At 51.9% G+C, this 19,882-nt stretch overlaps 1 protein-coding gene across 1 annotated transcript in view; it reads right to left on the bottom strand.

Moving 5' to 3' along the window:
- Nucleotides 1-19,882, bottom strand: part of LOC140410969 (uncharacterized) — a 67,633-nt gene that overhangs the window by 8,558 nt on the left and 39,193 nt on the right. The window contains exons 5-6 of the mRNA XM_072499832.1: nt 11,224-11,351; nt 8,559-8,694 (exon numbers count right to left, since the gene is read on the bottom strand). Coding sequence (XP_072355933.1) covers nt 8,559-8,694; nt 11,224-11,351 — 264 coding nt within the window. The remainder of the gene's footprint in view (nt 1-8,558; nt 8,695-11,223; nt 11,352-19,882) is intronic.

Genomic DNA, 19,882 nt, shown 5'->3' with positions numbered 1-19,882 from the left:
TTCTACAAATCATGAGCTTTGTTTATTATGTACTTTCAAGAAGTGAGCGACATTGAACATTAGAGGGAGGGGGGTTTGGGGTGGTGGGGTTGGACTCTATGTGCTGTTGGTGACTATGTATGGGTGGATGGTGGATTCCTGAACCCTTTTCTTTGATGTTTATGTTTAAAATGTTGAGGGGATTGACATTGTATTTGTTTCTGTTGATTGATTATTGGTGAATGTAAATTTGGATGAAAATGTGAAAAAGGAGAACAGAAATATATTTTTTAAACGCCGCAAAAAAAACAACTATTCTTAAAGTTTTATGTAACTTGGGGCAAAATTTGCTGTTTGAGAGACTAATGGCTGGATTCTGCGATTGCTGACGCCAAAATCGCATTTGGCGATTGGCCGGAGAATCCGTATTTATGCCGAAATTGGGGGCGGTGCCATTTTTCTGATGCTCCGCCCCCTCAAAAGTGGCTTCATCGCTGAGTACGGCGGATGCCGTTGGGACAGCCTCAGGACGTCTCCTGAGGCCCTCCCCCGATGGGATGACTTATAATAATAATAATCGCTTGTTGTCACAAGTAGACTTCAATGAAGTTACTGTGAAAAGCCCCTTCCCAGCACCGACTTCCCGACGGCGTGGGGCGCAGTTTTCGGGGACCTCGCTTGGCGGCTGTGGACTGTGTCCAGCGCCGCCACAGTCGGGGGGTGGGGGGGGGGGAGTCATTTTGCTGGTGGGTGGAGGGGGGGCGGGCTATGGCAGGTGGCTGGGGGGAGGTCCGGGTGTGGCGAGGAGAGTTACAGGGGGCACTATCTGCCAGGCCGGGTCTGCGCGCAGCCGGCGCCATGTTGTACGGTGCGGCCGCCGCAGGTCACCACCGTACCTATGCGCGGCCACGGACTTAGCAATTCTCCATCCGTATCTGCAGGTAAAGGCTTTACGTGGCGCGGCTGCTAGCCCCCCCACCGGGCAGAACATTGGTGCGGGAGAGCGCCAAACATTTTGGTCATAAGACTAGACACATGCTCTGGACATAGCCTCAAAATCGGAGTATCCAGATCCTAGTCTCAGGAACGGAAAATCCGGGGCGGGAGTATCTCAGCCCGGGGCCGTGCCGGGGAATCCCCGCGACCGGCGCGAATCGCGGCATGCTGCCTTGACGCCGGCACGCGATTCTCCGCAAAGCAGAGATTGGTGCCATTGCCGCCATGTGGTTGGCGCGGCGCCGGTCGGGGGCCGCTCTATACGGCCGGCCCGCCGATTCTCAGCCCGAGATGGGCCGAGCGGCCGTCGTAAAAAAGCCGAGCCCCGCTGCTGCCGTCCACACCTGCTCTCAGCCGGTGGGAACTCAGCTTGGAAGGGTTGGGGGGGGGCGACCTGTGGGAGGGGAGGAAGGGTCCGATCCCGGGGGGGCCTCCGATGTGGCGTGGCTCGCAGTCGGGGCCCATTGATCGGCGGGCCGGCCACGCTGACTGGGGGCCTCCTTTCTTCCGCGCCGGCCCCTGTAGCCCTGCGCCATGTTGCGTCGGCACCGGCACGTTGAAGGAAGCCACTGTGCATGCGCGCGTTGGCGCCGGTGCCACTGCGCATGCGCGGAATCCGCAGCGCCCAGTTGACGCCGGGATCAGCAGCTGGAACAGCGGGAACCGCTCCAGTGCCGTGCTGGCCCCCTGAAGGGGCCAGAATTGCTGATCCTGAGGCCATGTTGACGCCGTCGAGAAATGCGACGGCGTTTCCAACGGCATCAACACTTCGCCTCAGGATCACAGAGTCCCGCACCCCGGTCGCCTATCTCTACAGGCACAGTCATTTCCTCAAACAATTCAATTAGCCTCAAAATCGGAGAATCCAGCCCTAAGTGTTGATGCTGGGACGCATTGCGTGCGGTTCGCGTCCCCATTGTGGGCGCTATTTCTGGAGCAATTCAGGACATGGTAATGAGCCAGCACTCTACCCACGTGCATCTACATCAACTCTCATTCCTGCCGGCGTCAGATTTGCTGTCACTAGAATTGACACTGAAGAGCTTAACAAACTGAAACTGCTGTTAAGCACTCCACTCCTAACACACTCTCATTCCAGCTAAGAAGGTGGCTCCACGGAGAGCAGCAACACGCTTCACGGACGCGGAGCTTGATCGAGTGTTGGATGCGGTAAAGGAGAGATGGGACACTCTTCCCCACGGCCATCAACCCGGCCTGGGTGGAGGTATCTGAGGCACTCAGCGCGGTGAGCCTCACCAGGCGGACTGGCACGTAATGTCGCAAGAAGATGAATGACTTCCTTAGGACAGCTCGGCTGAGTCACCACCTCTGTTCAACTGGCATCACTGTTGTCCCTCACTCCTCACATCCCCCCCTCACTCCCATAGAGGCCTATCAAAACCCACCTGCCCGTACCTTCCTCACATCCCACCCTGAAACAAACCCTAACACCTGTATTGTCCACTTCGGCCAGGTGCCTTGCACACATATGCCACCAGCTACAGGCACCCTGTGTAACCCACCGCCATGCATCTCACCATGTCCTTTATGTGTCCCCTAGAAAAAGGCAGCCCATTACAGAAGGGAGCGGGAGAAGACCAGAGGGGGCATCCCAGACCACAGGGCTCTCACCCCCGCCACGCAGAGGGCGATGGCATTATCTGAGGAGGTGCAGGAGAAGCCTATCTCCGTGGTGAGGTCAGCATGTGGCAGCCAAATGAGCTCCCAAATGCAAAATGATGTCCCTATAGCAAGCACGTCACCCCTCTCCCCAAACCACTCCTTCCCAAGATCCCACCATGCGTCTTGTCTTTTGTCTTGCAGGATCACCATCAGAGCATGCTGGCCCATCTGGGGTACCTCGCTCCCAGTCACAACCCCAGCACACCCCGGAGGACCAGTCCGGGGACGACACCGACTTCTCAGCCCTGCATTCCCCCGCACCCTCCAACATCGCAGAGACTCGGTGCCTCGGTGGGGCATTTTAGTGAAGAGCCTCCTGGGTCACCATCTGGTCTGCACAAATGCTACAGCACATCAGGTGGAGGTAGGAACTCCAGAGGGAGTAGAAAGTTGGAGGGCTGCCCGATTCCAGGAACCAAGTATCGCGCTTCTGGAAAGTATGATCCCATCACTAGTGGAGTTGCAGATGCAGAGCCATGATCTACAGGAGGGGGTGTCAACAACCTCCCAGTGCCTGCTGGTGCAGTTGGAGGAGTCCAACCACCTTGTGGCCAACAATGAATGGGTGGCGTCCGCAGTGGAAACCTTGGGTCGAAAAGTCACTGCCACGGGTCAAGATGTCCAAGGCTTGGGGCATACTGTGCGGTCAATGGCTGAGGCTCAGGGGAGCCCAGTCACAGTCAGCCATGTACTGGGCCCACATGAACATTACTGCAGTGCCCCAGAGCTTGGCCCAATCAGAAAGGGTCATGGCTGAGGGCATGGAGAGGTGGGGCGCTGACTGACCTGGGCTAGTCAGAGGGACATGACTGAGACGCAAAGGTTCATGGCCAGGTTGCAGAGGGACATGACTCACTCACTGAGGGAAATCGCCCAGTCGCTGTACTCCATGGTTGAGGGCATCGAGACCCTCAGGAATCCGTCATCCTGCGCCATGGACACCATCAGCCGCTCCAAATCGCTGGAAACCTCGGCGTTAACTGGTAGTTGTTCAAACAGCACTTCCAGTTCTTCCTAGAAGCCACAGAAAGGGAGAATGCTTCGGACACCAGGAAAATCACCCTCCTCCTCTCCATGGCAGGGCAACACGCCATCCACATCTACAACTCCCTGGTGTTCGCGGAAGGTGAGGACAAGACGAAGTACAAGACGGTCCTTCTCAAACTCGAGCAACACTTCAGTGTCGAGGTAAATGAGAGTTTCGAGAGTTACCTCTTCCAGCAGCGCCTGCAGGGTAGGGATGAGCCTTTTCAATCTTTCCTTACACACCTCCGTATCCTTGCGCAGTCCTGCGGTTACGAGGCCACCTCCGATTCCATGATTCGGGACCAGATAGATTTTGGAGTCACCTCGGGCACCCTACGCCAGCAGCTCCTCAAGATAAAAAGTCTCACCCGAGCCACTGCCATCGAAGTCTGAGTTCTCCATGAAAACGCGACCAGCCGCTACTCCCAATTCCAAGCGGCCAAATCGGCACGGCAGGGGTCCTACGCGGCCGAATCGGCAGGCCAGGGGTCCTACGAGGCCGAGCGGGTCCAGTCCATCGAGTTCCTCCCGGCCCGCGGCCCGAATGAGGGCAGCCATTTTGCGCGCTTTTCGTGGCCTCCCGCGCTTGTACGCGCCAAAAGAGACGTCGATGCAGAGGGACGTGACGCGCTCTATGCAGGACCGAACTGCGCATGCGGGATGGCACAACGAACGCCATGACGTCACGACGTGCGGCAACTGTGGATCCGCACATTTAAAGCGGCAATGTCCAGCAAAGAACCGGTAGATGGGCCACTACGCTGCCTGCTGTCGAGCAGCTCAACCTGCCAACGCTCCCCAATTCCGACAGCCTTGCAGCGACGTGCGGACCATTCAGCCTCCATACTCCGAATCATACCCGGACGATATACAGACCGGCGATACAGATGACCGGGAAGCCTTCCCCGTTGCGGTCATCGACAGGAACAGGATGTCTCCAAGCAGGACCCACCAGCCGATGCCAGTGAACAGTGTCAATCCGGGTGATGAATGGTGTGCCACCCTAACGGTCAACCGATCACCAATCACATTCCGTTTGGACACTGGTGCCTCCGCCAACCTGATAGCATGGTCAGCCTTCTACGCCTTGAAGGTCAGATCACCAATTCGGCCATCCCATTGTAAGATGGTCGACTTTAACGGAAACGTTATCCCGGCCATGGGATCCTGCCAGCTCCAGGTGACGCACAATGCGTACACGGCCACACTGTCCTTTGAGATAGTTGGTCCATCAAAGGACTCCCTGCTAGGCGCACAGGCGTGCAAGGTTCTCCACCTTGTTCAGCGGGTACACACTCTGTCTCCAGAAGGCACGTCAGACTTCCCGGATGCTGAATTTAGGGCACAGCTCCACTCGCTCCTCGCCCACAACCAGGAGGCATTCGAAGGCATGGGCACACTGCCCTATACCTACAGAATACGGCTCAAACCGGATGCCATCCCGATCATTCACACACCTCGTAGAGTCCCAGCACCACTCAAAGACCGCCTCAAGCAGCAGCTGCAGGATCTCCAGGACCAAGGAGTGCTTTCCCGGGTCACGGAGCCCACGCCATGGGTCAGCCCCATGGTGTGCGTTAAAAAGCCCTCCGGCGAACTCCGGATCTGCATCGACCCGAAAGACTTGAACAACGACTTCATGAGGGAACACTACCCCATACCCAAACGGGAGGAGATCACGAGCGAAATGGCCCGGGCTAAAATTTACACAAAGCTTGATGCCTCGAAGGGTTTTTGGCAGATCCAACTGGATCAGTCCAGCCGAAAGCTGTGCACCTTCAACACTCCTTTCGGCAGGTTCTGCAATAACAGAATGCCGTTTGGCATCATCTCGGCATCCGAGGTATTCCACAGAATCATGGAACAGATGATGGAGGGCATCGAAGGGGTGCGCGTCTATGTTGACGACGTCATCATCTGGTCCACCACACCGCAGGAGCACATCAGTCGTCTCCAGCGTGTCTTCGCGCGGATACGGGAACACGGCCTGCGCCTCAACCGAGCAAAGTGCTCCTTTGGCCAAACTGAGCTAAAGTTTCTGGGGGACCATATATCCCGGTCGGGAGTGCGTCCGGATGCAGACAAGGTGAGCGCCATGACAGCCATGCCGCAGCCGGCAGACAAGAAGGCAGTGCTACGGTTTCTCGGGATGGTCAACTTCCTGGGGAAGTTCATTCCCAACCTCGCCTCCCACACAACGGCTCTTCGCCACCTAGTGAAGAAGACTACGGAGTTCCAGTGGCTGCCCGCACACCAGAAGGAATGGGAGGAGCTCAAAATTAAGCTCACCACAGCCCCGATACTGGCGTTCTTCGACACCTCTCGGGATACGAAGATCTCAACTGATGCCAGCCAGTCCGGCATTGGGCGGTACTCCTGCAACGGGACGACACTGCATCATGGGCCCCGGTCACCTGTGCCTCGCTGGCCATGACCCCCACAGAACAGCGCTATGCGCAGATCGAGAAGGAGTGCCTGGGTTTATTGACCGGAATAGATAAGTTCCACGATTACGTGTATGGTCTCCCCCAGTTTACCGTGGAAACCGACCATCGTCCCCTGGTCAGCATTATACATAAAGACCTGAATGAGATGACCCCTCGCCTCCAGCGCATTCTGCTCAAGCTCCGGAGGTACGACTTCCAACTGGTCTACACCCCGGGAAAGGACCTCATCATCGCGGATGCCCTGTCCAGAGCAGTGAGCACACCGCCCGATTCGGAGGGGTTCGTCTGTCAAGTCGAAGCGCATGTGGCCTTCACATCAGCCAATCTGCCAGCTGACGATTCAGGTCTGGCCCGTATTCGCAGGGAGACTACGGCTGACCCCCTTCTACAACGTGTGATGCACCACATGACGGGAGGGTGGCTCAAAGGGCAGTGCCCACAGTTCTACAATGTCTGGGACGACTTGGTCATCATTGACGGTGTCCTCCTAAAGCTGGACCGGATTGTGATTCCACACAGCATGCACAAGCTGGTCCTCGACCAACTGCACGAACGCCATCTCGAGGTTGAGAAGTGCAGGCGGAGGGCCCGAGAAGCTATATACTGGCCGGGCATCAGCGATGACATTGCCAACATGGTGCTCAACTGCCCCACCTGCCAAAGGTTTCAGCCGGCGCAACCCCCCCGAGACGCATCAGCCCCATGAGTTGGTGACGTCCCCCTGGGCGAAGGTGGGTGTGGGCCTCTTTCAAGCACTTGGCAGGGACTACGTAATCATCATAGATAACTTTTCAAATTATCCAGAGGTCATACGCCTGCACGATTTAACATGGTCCGCTGTCATAAGGGCATCCAAAGACACCTTCGCTTGACATGGCAGTCCGATTACTGTCATGTCGGACAATGGGCCCTGTTTTGCGAGCCAAGAATGGTCTTCTTTTGCTGCTTCGTATGGCTTCACACACGTGACGTCCAGCCCACTGCATCCCCAGTCAAATGGCAAGGCGGAAAAGGGCGTTCATATCGTCAAGCGGCTCCTCTGCAAGGCTGCTCATGCCGGATCGGATTTCTGCTTAGCCCTGCTGGCCTATCGCTCGGCCCCACTAGCCACTGGCCTCTCACCAGCCCAGCTGTTGATGGGTCGCGCCCTCAGGACCACTGTGCCGTCCATTCTTGTCCCTACACTCAACCACATTCCAGTACTGCAAAGGATGCGACAGCAGCGTGCTCAGCAGAAGGTGGCACATGACACTCGGGCAACTGATCTTCCTGCCTTGGCGCCTGGAGACAACGTCCGCATCCACCTATCAGAGGGTGGCTGGTCGGCAACTGCCGAAGTTCTCCGACGCATGGCTCCCTGGTTCGCATGCCTGATGGCTCCATTCGGTGGCGCAATCGCCGGGCTCTTCGCCTGCTTCCGCGCTCGCTACGTGACCATACGCCGGTGCCACGCCCTCCTGTTGTTCCTGATGTCGAATTTGTGGAGCTTCCTGCCACCATGCCCATTCCTCTGCTGCCTGTGGCCAGGCCCATTTCTCAGCCGGTGGTTCCTGACCCACCCTTGAGGCGGTCAACCCGAATTCATCACCCACCTACTAGGCTGGACTTATGAGCCTGTTTGAACATTGGACTAACTAAAAGTTTTATGCCACTATGTTAATAAGTTTCTCTTTTGTCGTTACAGGAGTTCATTTTGATGCTTGATGTTTACACTTGTTTTGTTGATGGTACAAACTCATTGCTATGTTGCACCTGACACCTTCCTATGCATATAGTTTAGCCTCATGTACATGTTGTAGATATTGCACACACACACATTCAGCTGCACTCAGTACACATCTATGTTTATTACCACATAGGCACATATTCTTGTAAAAAAAGGGGGATGTCATGATATTCAGATGAACATCATGGTGCAAACACACATACACACTGATGGACAGATCAACGGACCAATCAATACACACGCAACATCACAGCCAATCAGAAGCAAGAGCAGATACACTATAAAACGGGGAACACAACACTTCCGATTCATTCCAGCAGGAGACAGCTCAGGGCACAGAGCTCACAGCAAACCACTCAGACATTCACCATGTGCCGAGTGCCTCTCCAAGATGGTGTTAGGGCTGGGTCCACAGGTTAGAGGGTAATGAACGAACCACAGTAACCAGTTTACAAATGTTAATATTGTTAGTAATAAAACTGAGTTGTACCTTCCGCAACCGTGTTGGTTCGTCTGTGCAGCAGAGCACCCAACACGACAATCTCCATGATTATATTTTGCTTAGTGCAATAGACTTGAGAACAATATCCATTTTGCAGCAAATTGACTTTTTTCCAAATGTAGTTGAAACATGCTGAAACATTTATTTTATGAAAATGATTACAATGTTTCAAAGGTTCCATGGTTCGCTTCGTAAGTACCTGTTCTTGTAAACAACTGAGTGCAATGGCCTTCGAATGAACCCTTCATTTAACCATTTCTCGTCCATTGCTTCTCTGACAGTGGGCCGTTTGGTTGGGTCAGGCTCGAGCAAGGAAAGCAGGACGTGCACAGCACCTGAGCGAAAAGCACAGCTGTATGAGCTACGTTCAAAGGATGACTGACAAGAGTTGTAGGTGGAGACTATGGCCTGTATTTTCACCAAGTCGGGTTGACTTGGAATCCCTTGAAAAGTGGCTTTCGAATTCCGATTCCCGGATTCCAAACCCGTTCACAGGCTGTCTGATATTCACAAGTGCCTTTAAAGGGTGGGGGCTGGTTCCTGTCAAAAGCCCACATTCCCGACCTGGCTGGCTCCCTGTGGAGATAGGCAAGCCTTCCTCCTCTGTAATTTTCATGGAGTTGGACCAGGTTTTTAAAGAGTCGTGGCACATGGTGCTTCAGAGGTGTCATGAATCCTAGTCTGCACAAGGGGACTTTTTAATAGTTAAGTTCAAAAGGTCCCCCTTAAGCCATCTATGCCAAGTTACATCCTCGAATCCACCCCTCTTGGCCTTATTCCCTCTATGCCAAGCTCTGCATTTTCATCCAGCTTCCATGTCACCTCTTGGCCCCCAACGACAGGCTCTTCCCTCCCACCTAACCCTCACACCCACGATGCCAAGCTATGGCACTTCTATTCCTAGTGACCCAACATACACTTTCTATAACCGGTAAACCATATGTTGTAAAATGGTATCACAAAAATCTTTGGAACAAAGTAGCCCATTCATATCGTTCTCCTGTGTTGGAAAAAAGTCTTCACTGCAGGTTAATAAATGTGTTAATTAACCTGGACCTTCAAAGTATCAAAAAACACAAATCCTTGAAACCACTTAACTTGTGGAAACAAACATTGGCAGCAGAGATCAGTAAGCCTGAGCTGTGAATCAAGGAATGTTTCCTCTGAGGGGCAAAGGATTTCAACAAATTTCATGGTTTCTTTGCTCTCAGCCAAGCCTCATTGTGTAGGCTTGGCTGAGAGCCTAGACATCTATTGAGTAATAAAACACCATAGCTTGGCATATGGGTATGCGAGGCCAGAGGGGAAGGGTAGAAGGGCAGAATTTGGCATAGGGGGTTATGAGGGGTAGGCGCAGGGGCATAAGGTGGCATGGATGGGACATGCGGTGTTTGGATGGTGAAAGGGGTGTGAGTGGTGAGGGATGGGGGGTCTTTGTGTTATATTTCTAATGGGAAATGTCCACCTCCACGCCCAGGAGCCCTTGGGGCTGCCTGCATATTCTTCCTGGGTCGCTGATATAACTCAAGCCTGCACCAAACCCCCAGCAATGAAGATCCCACCTTCGCTGGTACTTTCTCCCAAGGCAAGTGAGCCGGGCTGGGGATTTTCCTGACTCCTCCTACCCACCTTGAAGATGAAAAGCCAGGCCTATGTATCAGGGGTGGGATTCTGCGAAAACCGGCGGGGTGGGCAACTCCGGGGCGAAGGAGTGGCGTGACCCACTCCGGCGTCGGGCCGCCCCGAAGGTGCGGAATCCTCCGCACTTTCAGGGGCTAGGCCGGCGCCGGAGTGGTTTGCGGCGCGCAGGCCGGCACGGAAGGGGATTGGTGCCACGCCAACCGGCGCCAAAAGGCCTCCGCCAGCCTGCGTGAGTTAAAGCATGCGCGGGAGCGCCAGCGTGTGCTGGCGTCATCCCAGCACATGCGCAGGGGGAGTTCATCTCCGCGACTGTTACAGTAGCTGACGCGGAGGAATAGAGTGCCCCACGGCACAGGCCCGCCCGCGGATCGGTGGGCTCCGATCGTGAGCCAGGCCACCGTGGGAGCATCCCCCGGGGCCAGACCCCCCCCCCCCCCCCCCCCCGACGACCCCGGAGGTCACCCGCGGAGCCAGGTTCCGCCGGTAAGTACCTGTTGTAATTTACGCCGGCGGGACCGGCCGTAAACGGGCGGCCACTCGGCCCATCGCGGGCCGGAGAATCGCCAGGGGGGCCGCTACCAGTGTGTTCTCTTTCAGATGAAATGTTAAAATTGGCTATCTTCTTTGGTTATACCTATTCAGCCGCTTGATGCTCCTGGTCCAATCAGAGGGCTCTGGAGTCTCGTTAACTCCACTGGGAGATGTGGATACTACTAAGGCAGGACAGGTACTGCGAGGACAAAATGGACGCATTAAACGTTATGAGGAGGCAAGAGATTAGGCCCTTCAGAGTTGGGGGAAAACCCCTCCTGGTGAATTGTTTGATTTGCAGGGATGATCTTTCCTGTCCGCTGCACCTACTTTGGGTCATGGAGCCCCCAGCTCAAATGGCCTTCCCCAGGAGGAGTTGGAAAGGGGTGGGCAGCTTTAGCAAAATGAAGGCAAAACCTCTAAATCACATTAATTAGGGATGTAATGATCTCAATCTCCTGCTTGTCTTTATAGATTGGCCAGGTTGATCTTCCTACCTGCCCATCACTGAGAAAGTACCCCATTGGCGAGAATGCATTGGAAAACTATCGTGGTGTGTCTCCCCTCACCCCCAAGCTCACTACCACAGGGCTGGGAAAATGCAGCTCGATAGTCCACCCTTTTGGCACCTCTGATATAACATCCATGCCCATGTATCGTCATTTCTGTTAGGTGTTCAACATGTCTGATACCTGAGGAGATCTCTGGTGGGATGGAACTAATTTCTCCGTTTACCATCTTCTGATGCAGCTGCTTGATGTTGAATGGCTCCACGGTAAACGGTAATGTGCCAGTGAGCATCGCAAACATACTGACCCCACTGCGAAGACAAGACCACGTGGACTGTAAGAAGAGTTGTCCGTACAAAAATCACAATAGCAATGATATATTTGTTACTTCTAATGTAAAGAATGGCCAACGGTCTACTCTTTATTAACCAGGAAGAAGTAACAAATATAAACTCTCAGTGGCCACAAAGGGATAGAGCAGCACAATTTCCTGACAATATTTGCAGATCAAATGGAAACCCCAGGAGATCTGGCAGAAGAAATGCATTCTCCTATTAAATAAATGCTGGTCTCAGATATCTGAAATAAAACCAGAAAATATTAGCAGCTCACGCAGCTCCTGTTGGGCAAACAGACTCTTTAATGTTTCGGGGGTGATGCCTTCATCAGAACTATACGATTTTACATCTAAACTGCTTTCTAAAAAATAACAGGATAAGTGGAAAGGGGTAACACACAATCATAAATAGAGAAGCACTTAGGTGCAACAAGGTAGCACAGTGGTTAGCACGGTTGCTTCACGGCACCAGGGTCCCAGGTTCAATTCCAGGCTTGTCTGTGCGCAGCCTGCATGTTCTCCCCGTTTCTGCGTGGGTTTCCTCCGGGTGCTCCGGTTTCCTTCCCACAGTCGAAAGATGTGCAGGTTAGGTGGATTGGCCATGCTAAATTGCCCTTGGTGTCCAAAAAAACAAAAGGTTAGGTGGGGTTACTGGGTAGGATGTAGGTGTGGGGCTTAAGTGGGGTGCTCTTTCCAAGGGCCTGTGCAGACTCGATAAGCCGAATGGCCTCCTTCTGCACTGTTGATTCTATGATTCTATAAGTGCAAAAATGGAAAATGTGATGGCTAATGTATTGAAATGATAGTGTCGTGCAACAAAACAATAGAAATAAGAAACGAGTGAAATAAAAGCCATAGTAAGATTGTGAATAGTTAAATGACTTTGTGGTGGGCCGATAGAAAAGAAAGCTTGAAAACTGACAAATTGGCCAGGTTTCAGGTGAATGAAGGATGAAAGATTGAGATGAAAGCTGGATACTCATATTCTAATGGACCCACTTCAAGTACTATTCCACTTCTCCTCCAACCTCAGGGCCGGCACGTTGGCACAGTAGTTAGCACTACTGCCTCACAGCGGCAGCGACCTGTGTTCAATTCCAGCCTTGGGGGTGACTGTGTGGAGTATGCACATTCTCCCTATGTCTGCGTGGGTTTCCTCCAGGTGCTCCGATTTCCTCCAATAGTCCAAAGATGTGCAGGTTAGGTGGATTGGCCATACTAAATTGCTCCTTAAGTGTCCAAAGATTTACAGGTTAGGTGGGGCAACGGAGATAGGGAGGGGGAGTGAGCCTAGGTAGGGTGCCCTTTTGTGGGGTGGGTGCAGACTCGATGGGCCGAATAGCTTCTTTCTGCATTGTATGGATTCCACGGAACCTTCACCCTATCTTCCCCATCATTAGCTTATATGAGCACCATAAGTAGGAAGCTTTCTTTAAAATCTGTCGTTTCTTTGGAGATTAGTGTCATGATATGCAGACATGCACATAATGAGATACAGACAGGCAGCTGATGAACCCAGAGAACAGGACATAACCAATGAGCAGGCAGAACACCTGGGGGTGGTTTCCCACTATAAAAGGCACGAGGCACTCACACTCCGCCTCTTTCCACTAGGGACACCTACAGAGTGAGTCCGGTGTATATATCACGTAACGTATACAACACGTAGTTAAGAGCTAGTCTGGTTCAGTCAGACAGAGAGATCACACTTAGGTTAGCAGAGAGTCGAACTCACAGAGAACGGTGCTAACTATGTGACAGGTTCAATAAATCAAATTGAACTAACATCAAGGTCTGGAGTCTACTTGAGTTATAGCTGCATCCAGTTGCAGCCCGTGTTATCTCAGCGTGCTTAACACGACATGGTACCAGTAGACTGCTATCCTTAGGTGGTTTACCTTAGTCTGTTCCATGACGACCAGCAAATGCATCCCGGCACCATGGAGAAGATCCAGCCTCCTCAACTGCTGTGGACCTCCGGCAATCTCAGTGCCAACTGGCGGACTTTCAAGCAAAGGTTTCTGCTGTACATCGAAGCCTCAGACCTCATGGGTGCGTCTGATACCAGGAAGATCGTGCTCCTCCTTTCAACTGCGGGGGATCAAGCCATCCAAATCTTTAACTCGTTCAACTTCGCCGACGGCCAGAACAAGACAAAGTTTCAGACCACCCTGGACAAGTTTGATAGTTCGAGTGCTATATATTTCAACAATGCCTACAAGGTAAAGACGAATCTTTCAACTTCTTCCTAACTAATCTCCGTCTACTAGCGCTATCCTGCAACTTTGGTGATATTGCTGACTCCATGATCAGGGACCAAATCGTTTTTGGAGTTCACTCTGATCCTCTGAGAGAGCAGCTTTTAAAAATCAAGCATATAACCCTGTCAGTTGCAATTGAAATGTGTACAGTGCATGAACACGCCAAAAATCGGTATTCCCAATACAAATCGGCTGAAACTGAGAAGCTTGCCTCCCACGAGGCAGAGCGTGTGCAGGCCATCGCCCGGATACAGCGCCTCGGCCTTGATGAAAGCGGCCATTTTGCGCGCTCTTCCCAGGGACCCACGCATGCGCGATGCGAATGGGATAACGAAGCGGCCGATCACCACACTTCGCAGGTGCGAACGTCTGCCGACTGCACTGCGCATGTGCGATGACGCACAGAGCGTAACGACGTCATGACGTGCCCGAACTGTGGCACCGCCCATTTAAAGAAACACTGCCCTGCAAGAAGCAGGCACTGTTTAAATTGCGGGAAGCCTGGACACTATGCAGCCTTGTGCAGGTCTGCACCACCAGTCAAGGGCCAGCGCTCCCAACTCCAACGCAGGCGCGTTCGGAGTGTCCAGCAAAGATCCTGGCAGCATTATGGATCCAGTGGACGATTGCCTGGAATCCCCCTAGCATGTGGGCGTCATCACTACACGTGAACATGCCTCACCGACATCATCACGGAGCCTGCCCATCCTCACTGTGGATTCTGCGGGCGAATGGCGTGCGGTGATGCAAGTAAATCAATGCTCTATCCAGTTCAAGCTGGACACAGGTGCTTCTGCCAATCTCCTTTCACAGGCAGATTTCTTTTTTTTTTAAAAATAATTTTTATTAAAGTTTTCACAAAATATCCACAACAAAATGTAAAAGGAACCCAATAGAATTAAATACAAAACAAAACAACCCCGTGCCCCCCTCCCCCCTATACATAAATAATAAATTAACACCCCAAATTAACACATAGCAAACATAGCAAATATATACACCCCCTCAGATTCCCCAGTATAGACAAACAAAAGTAAAATAGAACCCCCCCACTCCCCCCCCCCCCCCGGGTTGCTGCTGCTGACCATTGTCTACCGTTCTGCCAGGAAGTCCATAAACGGTTGCCACCACCTGAAAAACCCTTGCACCGATCCCCTTAAGGCAAATTTCACCCTCTCCAATTTAATAAACCCCCACAGGCAGATTTCAACCACATCAAGAAGCCACCCAAGCTCCTTCCAGCAGCCTGCCAGCTCCTGGACTATAACGGCAATGCCATCACAGCACTGGGATCCTGCCGTCTGCTCGTCTCCAACAGGAGCATTCACGCAAGGCTAAGGTTTGAAATCGTCAAGCTAGACAGGGCCTCCCAGCTCGGGGTACATGCATGCATGCAGCTAAACCTTGTGCAGTGGGTCTACACAATGACCTCCCCCAACGTGGATCTTCAAGCCGGCATTGACGACATCCTCGCTCAGTATCCGAATATGTTTGGCGGGATGGGCACTCTGTGCCATATTGGTACAAGATCCTGCTGCGGCCTGATGCCATGCCTGTGGTCCACGCTCCTCGCCGGGTCCCAGCACCACTGAAGGAGCACCTGACGGCGCAGTTGAAGGATCTTCAGGATCAGGGCATCATCTCCAAAGTCACAGAACCGAATGACTGGGTCAGCTCAATGGCCTGTGTAAAAAAGCCTTCGGGGGAGCTGCGCATCTGTATTGATCCCAAGGATCTCAACCAGAATATAATGCGGGAACACTATCTCATCCCAAAGTGGCAGGAACTCACAAGTGAGATGGCACACGCCCGGTTTTCACAAAGTTAGATGCATCACACGGGTTCTGGCAAATCCAGCTGGATGAGTCCAGCAGAAGGCTCTGCACCTTCAACACACCGTTTGGCAGGTACTGCTATAATCGTATGCCGTTTGGCATTGTCTCGGCCTTGGAGATCTTCCATAGAATCATGGAGCAGATGATGGAGGGCATTGAAGGGGTTCGTGTGTATGTGGACGACATTATCATTTGGTCCACAACCCCCGAAGAGCACATCTCTCGTCTCCAGCGGGTATTCCGCCGTGTCCATGACAATGGCCTCAAGCTGAACAGGGCAGTGTTGCTTTGGCATGTCGACACTGAAGTTCTTGGGTGACCAGATATCTCAGCAGGGCGTGCGCCCAGACACAGACAAGGTCAAGGCCATCGAGGCCATCAAGACCCCTGAAGACAAGAAGGCGGTACTGCGCTTGCAAGGAATGGTGAACTTCTTGGGCAAGTTTATCCCAAACCTGGCCTCACACACCACGGCCCTCAGACACCTGGTGAAAAAGTCTACTGCCTTTGAGTGGCAGGCAGCTCATCAAGCAGAGTGGTTGAAGCTGAAAGCCAAGCTCACCAGTGCACCTGTACTGGCATTTTTTGACCCTGACAGGGAAACAAAAATCTTGATGGATGCGAGCGAGGACGGTATCAGTGCGGTGTTGCTCCAGCGCGATGACACCTCATCCTGGACTCCTGTTGCCTACGCATCACGGGCGATGACACCCATCAAGCAGCGGTACGCCAAAATTGAAAAGGAATGCCTGGGCCTTCTTACTGGAATTCTGAAGTTCCACAACTATGTCGACGGCCTGCCGATGTTTACCGTTGAATCGGACCACATGCCTCTGGTCCACATTATCCACAAGGATCTGAACGCAATGACGCTCCGGCTGCAGCGCATCCTCCTCAGGCTCAGATGGTATGACTTTGAGCTCGTGTACACGCCTGGCAAGGAGCTCATTATTGTGGATGCCTTGTCCCACTCCGTTACCATGCCTGCCGACCCACCGGTATTCGTCCAACAGATCGAATCACAGGTGCAGCTGTGGGCCAGCAACCTCCCGGCGTCAGATGAAAAGGTGATCCGCATTCGCGATGAGACGGGCAAAGACCCGCTTCTGCAGTGTGTCATGCGCCACCTCGCCAATGGCTGGCAAAAATGCAATGTGAAGGATGACCTGACGGTGGTTGATGGTACCCTCCTCAAGCTGGAGCGCATTGTCATTCCATGCAGTCTCCAGAGCTTGGTGCTCCGGTAAATCCATGAGGGGCATTTGGGTATTGAGTAGTGCAGGCGCAGAGCCAGGCAAGCTGTCTACTGGCCTGGGATTAGTCAGGACATCTCAAATATGGTCCTCAACTATCCGACCTGTCAATGCTTCCAGCCAGAACAGAGCAAGGAGACGCTTCAGCAGCACAAAATAGTGACCTCCCCATGGTCCAAGGTGGGCATCGACCTCTTTCACGCCAATGGTCGTGACTATGTGCTCATCATCGAATATTTTTCCAACTATCCAGAAGTTGTGAAGCTCTCGGACCTGACATCCAAGACCATCATCAAGGCCTGTCAGGAGATGTTCTCCAGGCATGGTATTCCACTCACTATCATGAGTGACAACGGTCCTTGCTTCAGCAGCTAAGAGTGGTCAAGATTTGCCCAGCTATATCAGTTTCATCACGTCACTTCCAGCCCACAGTCCAACGGGAAGGTTGAGAAAGGGGTGCACATAGTGAAGCAGCTCATCTGCAAGGCTGCGGATTCTGCTTCTGTCATCAACCTTGCGCTGCTGGCGTATAGGGCAACCCCTCTGTCTACCGGCATGTCACCGGCTCAATTCCTGATGAACCGGGACCTGTGGACGACACTTCCAGCCATACACTTGCCTGATCTGGATCACCTCCCGGTGCTGTAGAAGGTGCAGAAACTCAGGGACCGGCAAAAGCAGGGCTATGATGCTCATGCCACCGATTTGCCTGTGCTATCCCCGGCGGATGCTGTTCGGATCAAGCTACCTGATGGGGGCTGGTCAGCTCCAGCGGTTGTTGTCCGACAGGCGCTCCTCGATTGTACGTTGTGCGTATGGCTGATGGCTCTGTTGTGCGGCGGAACAGACGGGCACTGCGCACAGTTGCCCGCCCGCAACCACATTCTTCGTTATTTCCATCTGTTATTGTGCCACCTCCTGACACCTCGAACCACGAGGCCACCAGTCCGGCTGCCATCCCGCCCATCAAGTCGCCGTCGTCCCCACCACCACCTCTCCGGCGGTCGACCAGGATCAGATACAAGCCCCAAAGACTGGACTTATGAACATTTGTTTTGCTTGCTATGTCTGTTTTTGCACACGAGACACCTGTTTTCATACGTACACATGTTCCCATCTGCCATCTCATGTAAATGTGTTAGTTATTCTGCCTACACATGTAAATACTTTCACATAGGCTGCAGAAAAACATTTCAAAAGGGCAGATGTCATGATATGCAGACATGCACATAATGAGATGCAGACAGGCAGCTAATGAGCACAGAGAACAGGACATAACCAATCAGCAGGCAGAACACTTGGGGGTGGTTACCCACTATAAAAGGCACGAGGCACTCATACTCCACCTTTTTCCACTGGGGACATCTACAGAGTGAGTCTGGTGTATATATCACGTAACGCATACAGCACGTGGCTAAGAGCTAGTCTGGTTCAGTCAGACAGAGAGATCACACTTAGGTTAGCAGAGAGTCAAACTCACAGAGAACGGTGTTAACTGTGTGACAGGTTCAATAAATCAAATTGAACTAACTTCAAGGTCTGGAGTCTATTTCAGTCATAGCTGCATCCAGTTGCAGCCCGTGTTATCTCAGTGTGCTTAACATTGTGAAGTAATGGAAGATTTAGAGCTTGATTAAGCATCAGACAGGCTGCAACGTGAACTTCTTTGTACACCAGCCAATAGGCTAGTGGTAGTTCTACTTGCCCAAAGAGTCCTTTTTGCCTCCCATGATCCATATGAGGTGGGTGAGCAGGGGCTAGGGGGTGGGGTGCAGCACCCAATAAACTGGACATCAATTCAGAATGCAGAGCGAGTGCTCCAGTTTCTGATAATCAGGGAGTGCAGTTTAAACCTTCTGACTTAGAGACGGAAACGTTATTCCCAAATCAAAGGCTCACCCACTGGATACCTGTCGTGATTCACATAACACACTTTTGAGGGGTGGGTAAAGGGGTCTGGGATGCGGTTTGTGGAGAGTGGGGTGGGAAGAGACATAAGGAAAGAATATGCAGAACAGTAGGAAATTCAGATCTTCACCTTCTTTCTTCCACAACAGAGCTCATTGTAACAGATTATAATGTAATGTATTTCTGCCAGTAAGATATTTCTCTGACTCTTACAAGACAAGAGTTTGTTTCCTTTTCATATCTTTGAGTCACAACTGGCATGCTGAATTAACCTAACTCTTTCAGAGTTCCCAAGGGTCAATCCCATTTCCTCACACCAGTTTATACATGCTCACACCGACTGACAAAGGAGTTCGCTATGTCAAATTTTAAGCTCCTCATGAATTAAAATGGAGCTAAGGAAAAATTATTTTGAAGCAGAAGTGCTACGCTAGTGAACTGATCCCTGAGAATACACAAAAAGGGGATTTATCATTTGAAATTCAGTTAAGAAAGAATTATTGAATAATGCATCATATATAGTTTGTGTGCAGGTTTATCAATATGTGTGTTCAACTTTTCCCACATTTTAGAAACATTGTGAGACTGTTAATGGATACTAGGTAACATTAATGATTTACTAGATTTAGCAAAATATTGATCAATGTGGCCTCTACCAATCCACTCAACAACTTTAAAATGTAGCTTTGACATTTTTATTAAAGTATCATCATTTTGGGGAATTTCTGAATTTACTCAGATCTTCAATTAGGGAAAACAGACCCCACAAAGCTAGTGTATGTATAGTTTGTCCTATGTTCGACAGTAATGGGTAATATTTATGGGCCTGCACTCTCATTGGGAAAACTTGCTGAATATGTGTCCAGGTCACAGAACTGAGCTTGGATGTCAATGCACCTGATTTGTCTTCCTCGTGTTTATTCGGGTTATTCATTCTGTTGAAAAATGTTAGAGCTGTGCAATGGGCACATCAATTTTCTCATCTGGATCTGTGTTCTGCCCTCCTGTGGACTAAGCTTCCCCACTGCAAGCGTAAACTATGCCAGTGCTCATGTGGCATGTAGACTTCCTCCCAGTCAACTTGATCCAACCATCATCAAGGCATAACCTTCAGAATGGATTTGCTAGAGATATGGGAGTAAGTTTAATCACGACTATCTCAATTGTGATGGCACAAGGAAACCCAGAAGTGGGAAGGAAAAAAACCCAAAGTACTTTCACATTAACCATGCCACTGGTTAGCAAGGC

The sequence above is a fragment of the Scyliorhinus torazame genome, chromosome 4 (genome assembly GCF_047496885.1).
Source record: "Scyliorhinus torazame isolate Kashiwa2021f chromosome 4, sScyTor2.1, whole genome shotgun sequence".
Taxonomy (NCBI): Eukaryota; Metazoa; Chordata; class Chondrichthyes; order Carcharhiniformes; family Scyliorhinidae; genus Scyliorhinus; species Scyliorhinus torazame.
The sequence above is the reverse complement of the archived record's forward strand: the minus strand, read 5'-3'. Positions and strand labels throughout refer to the sequence as shown.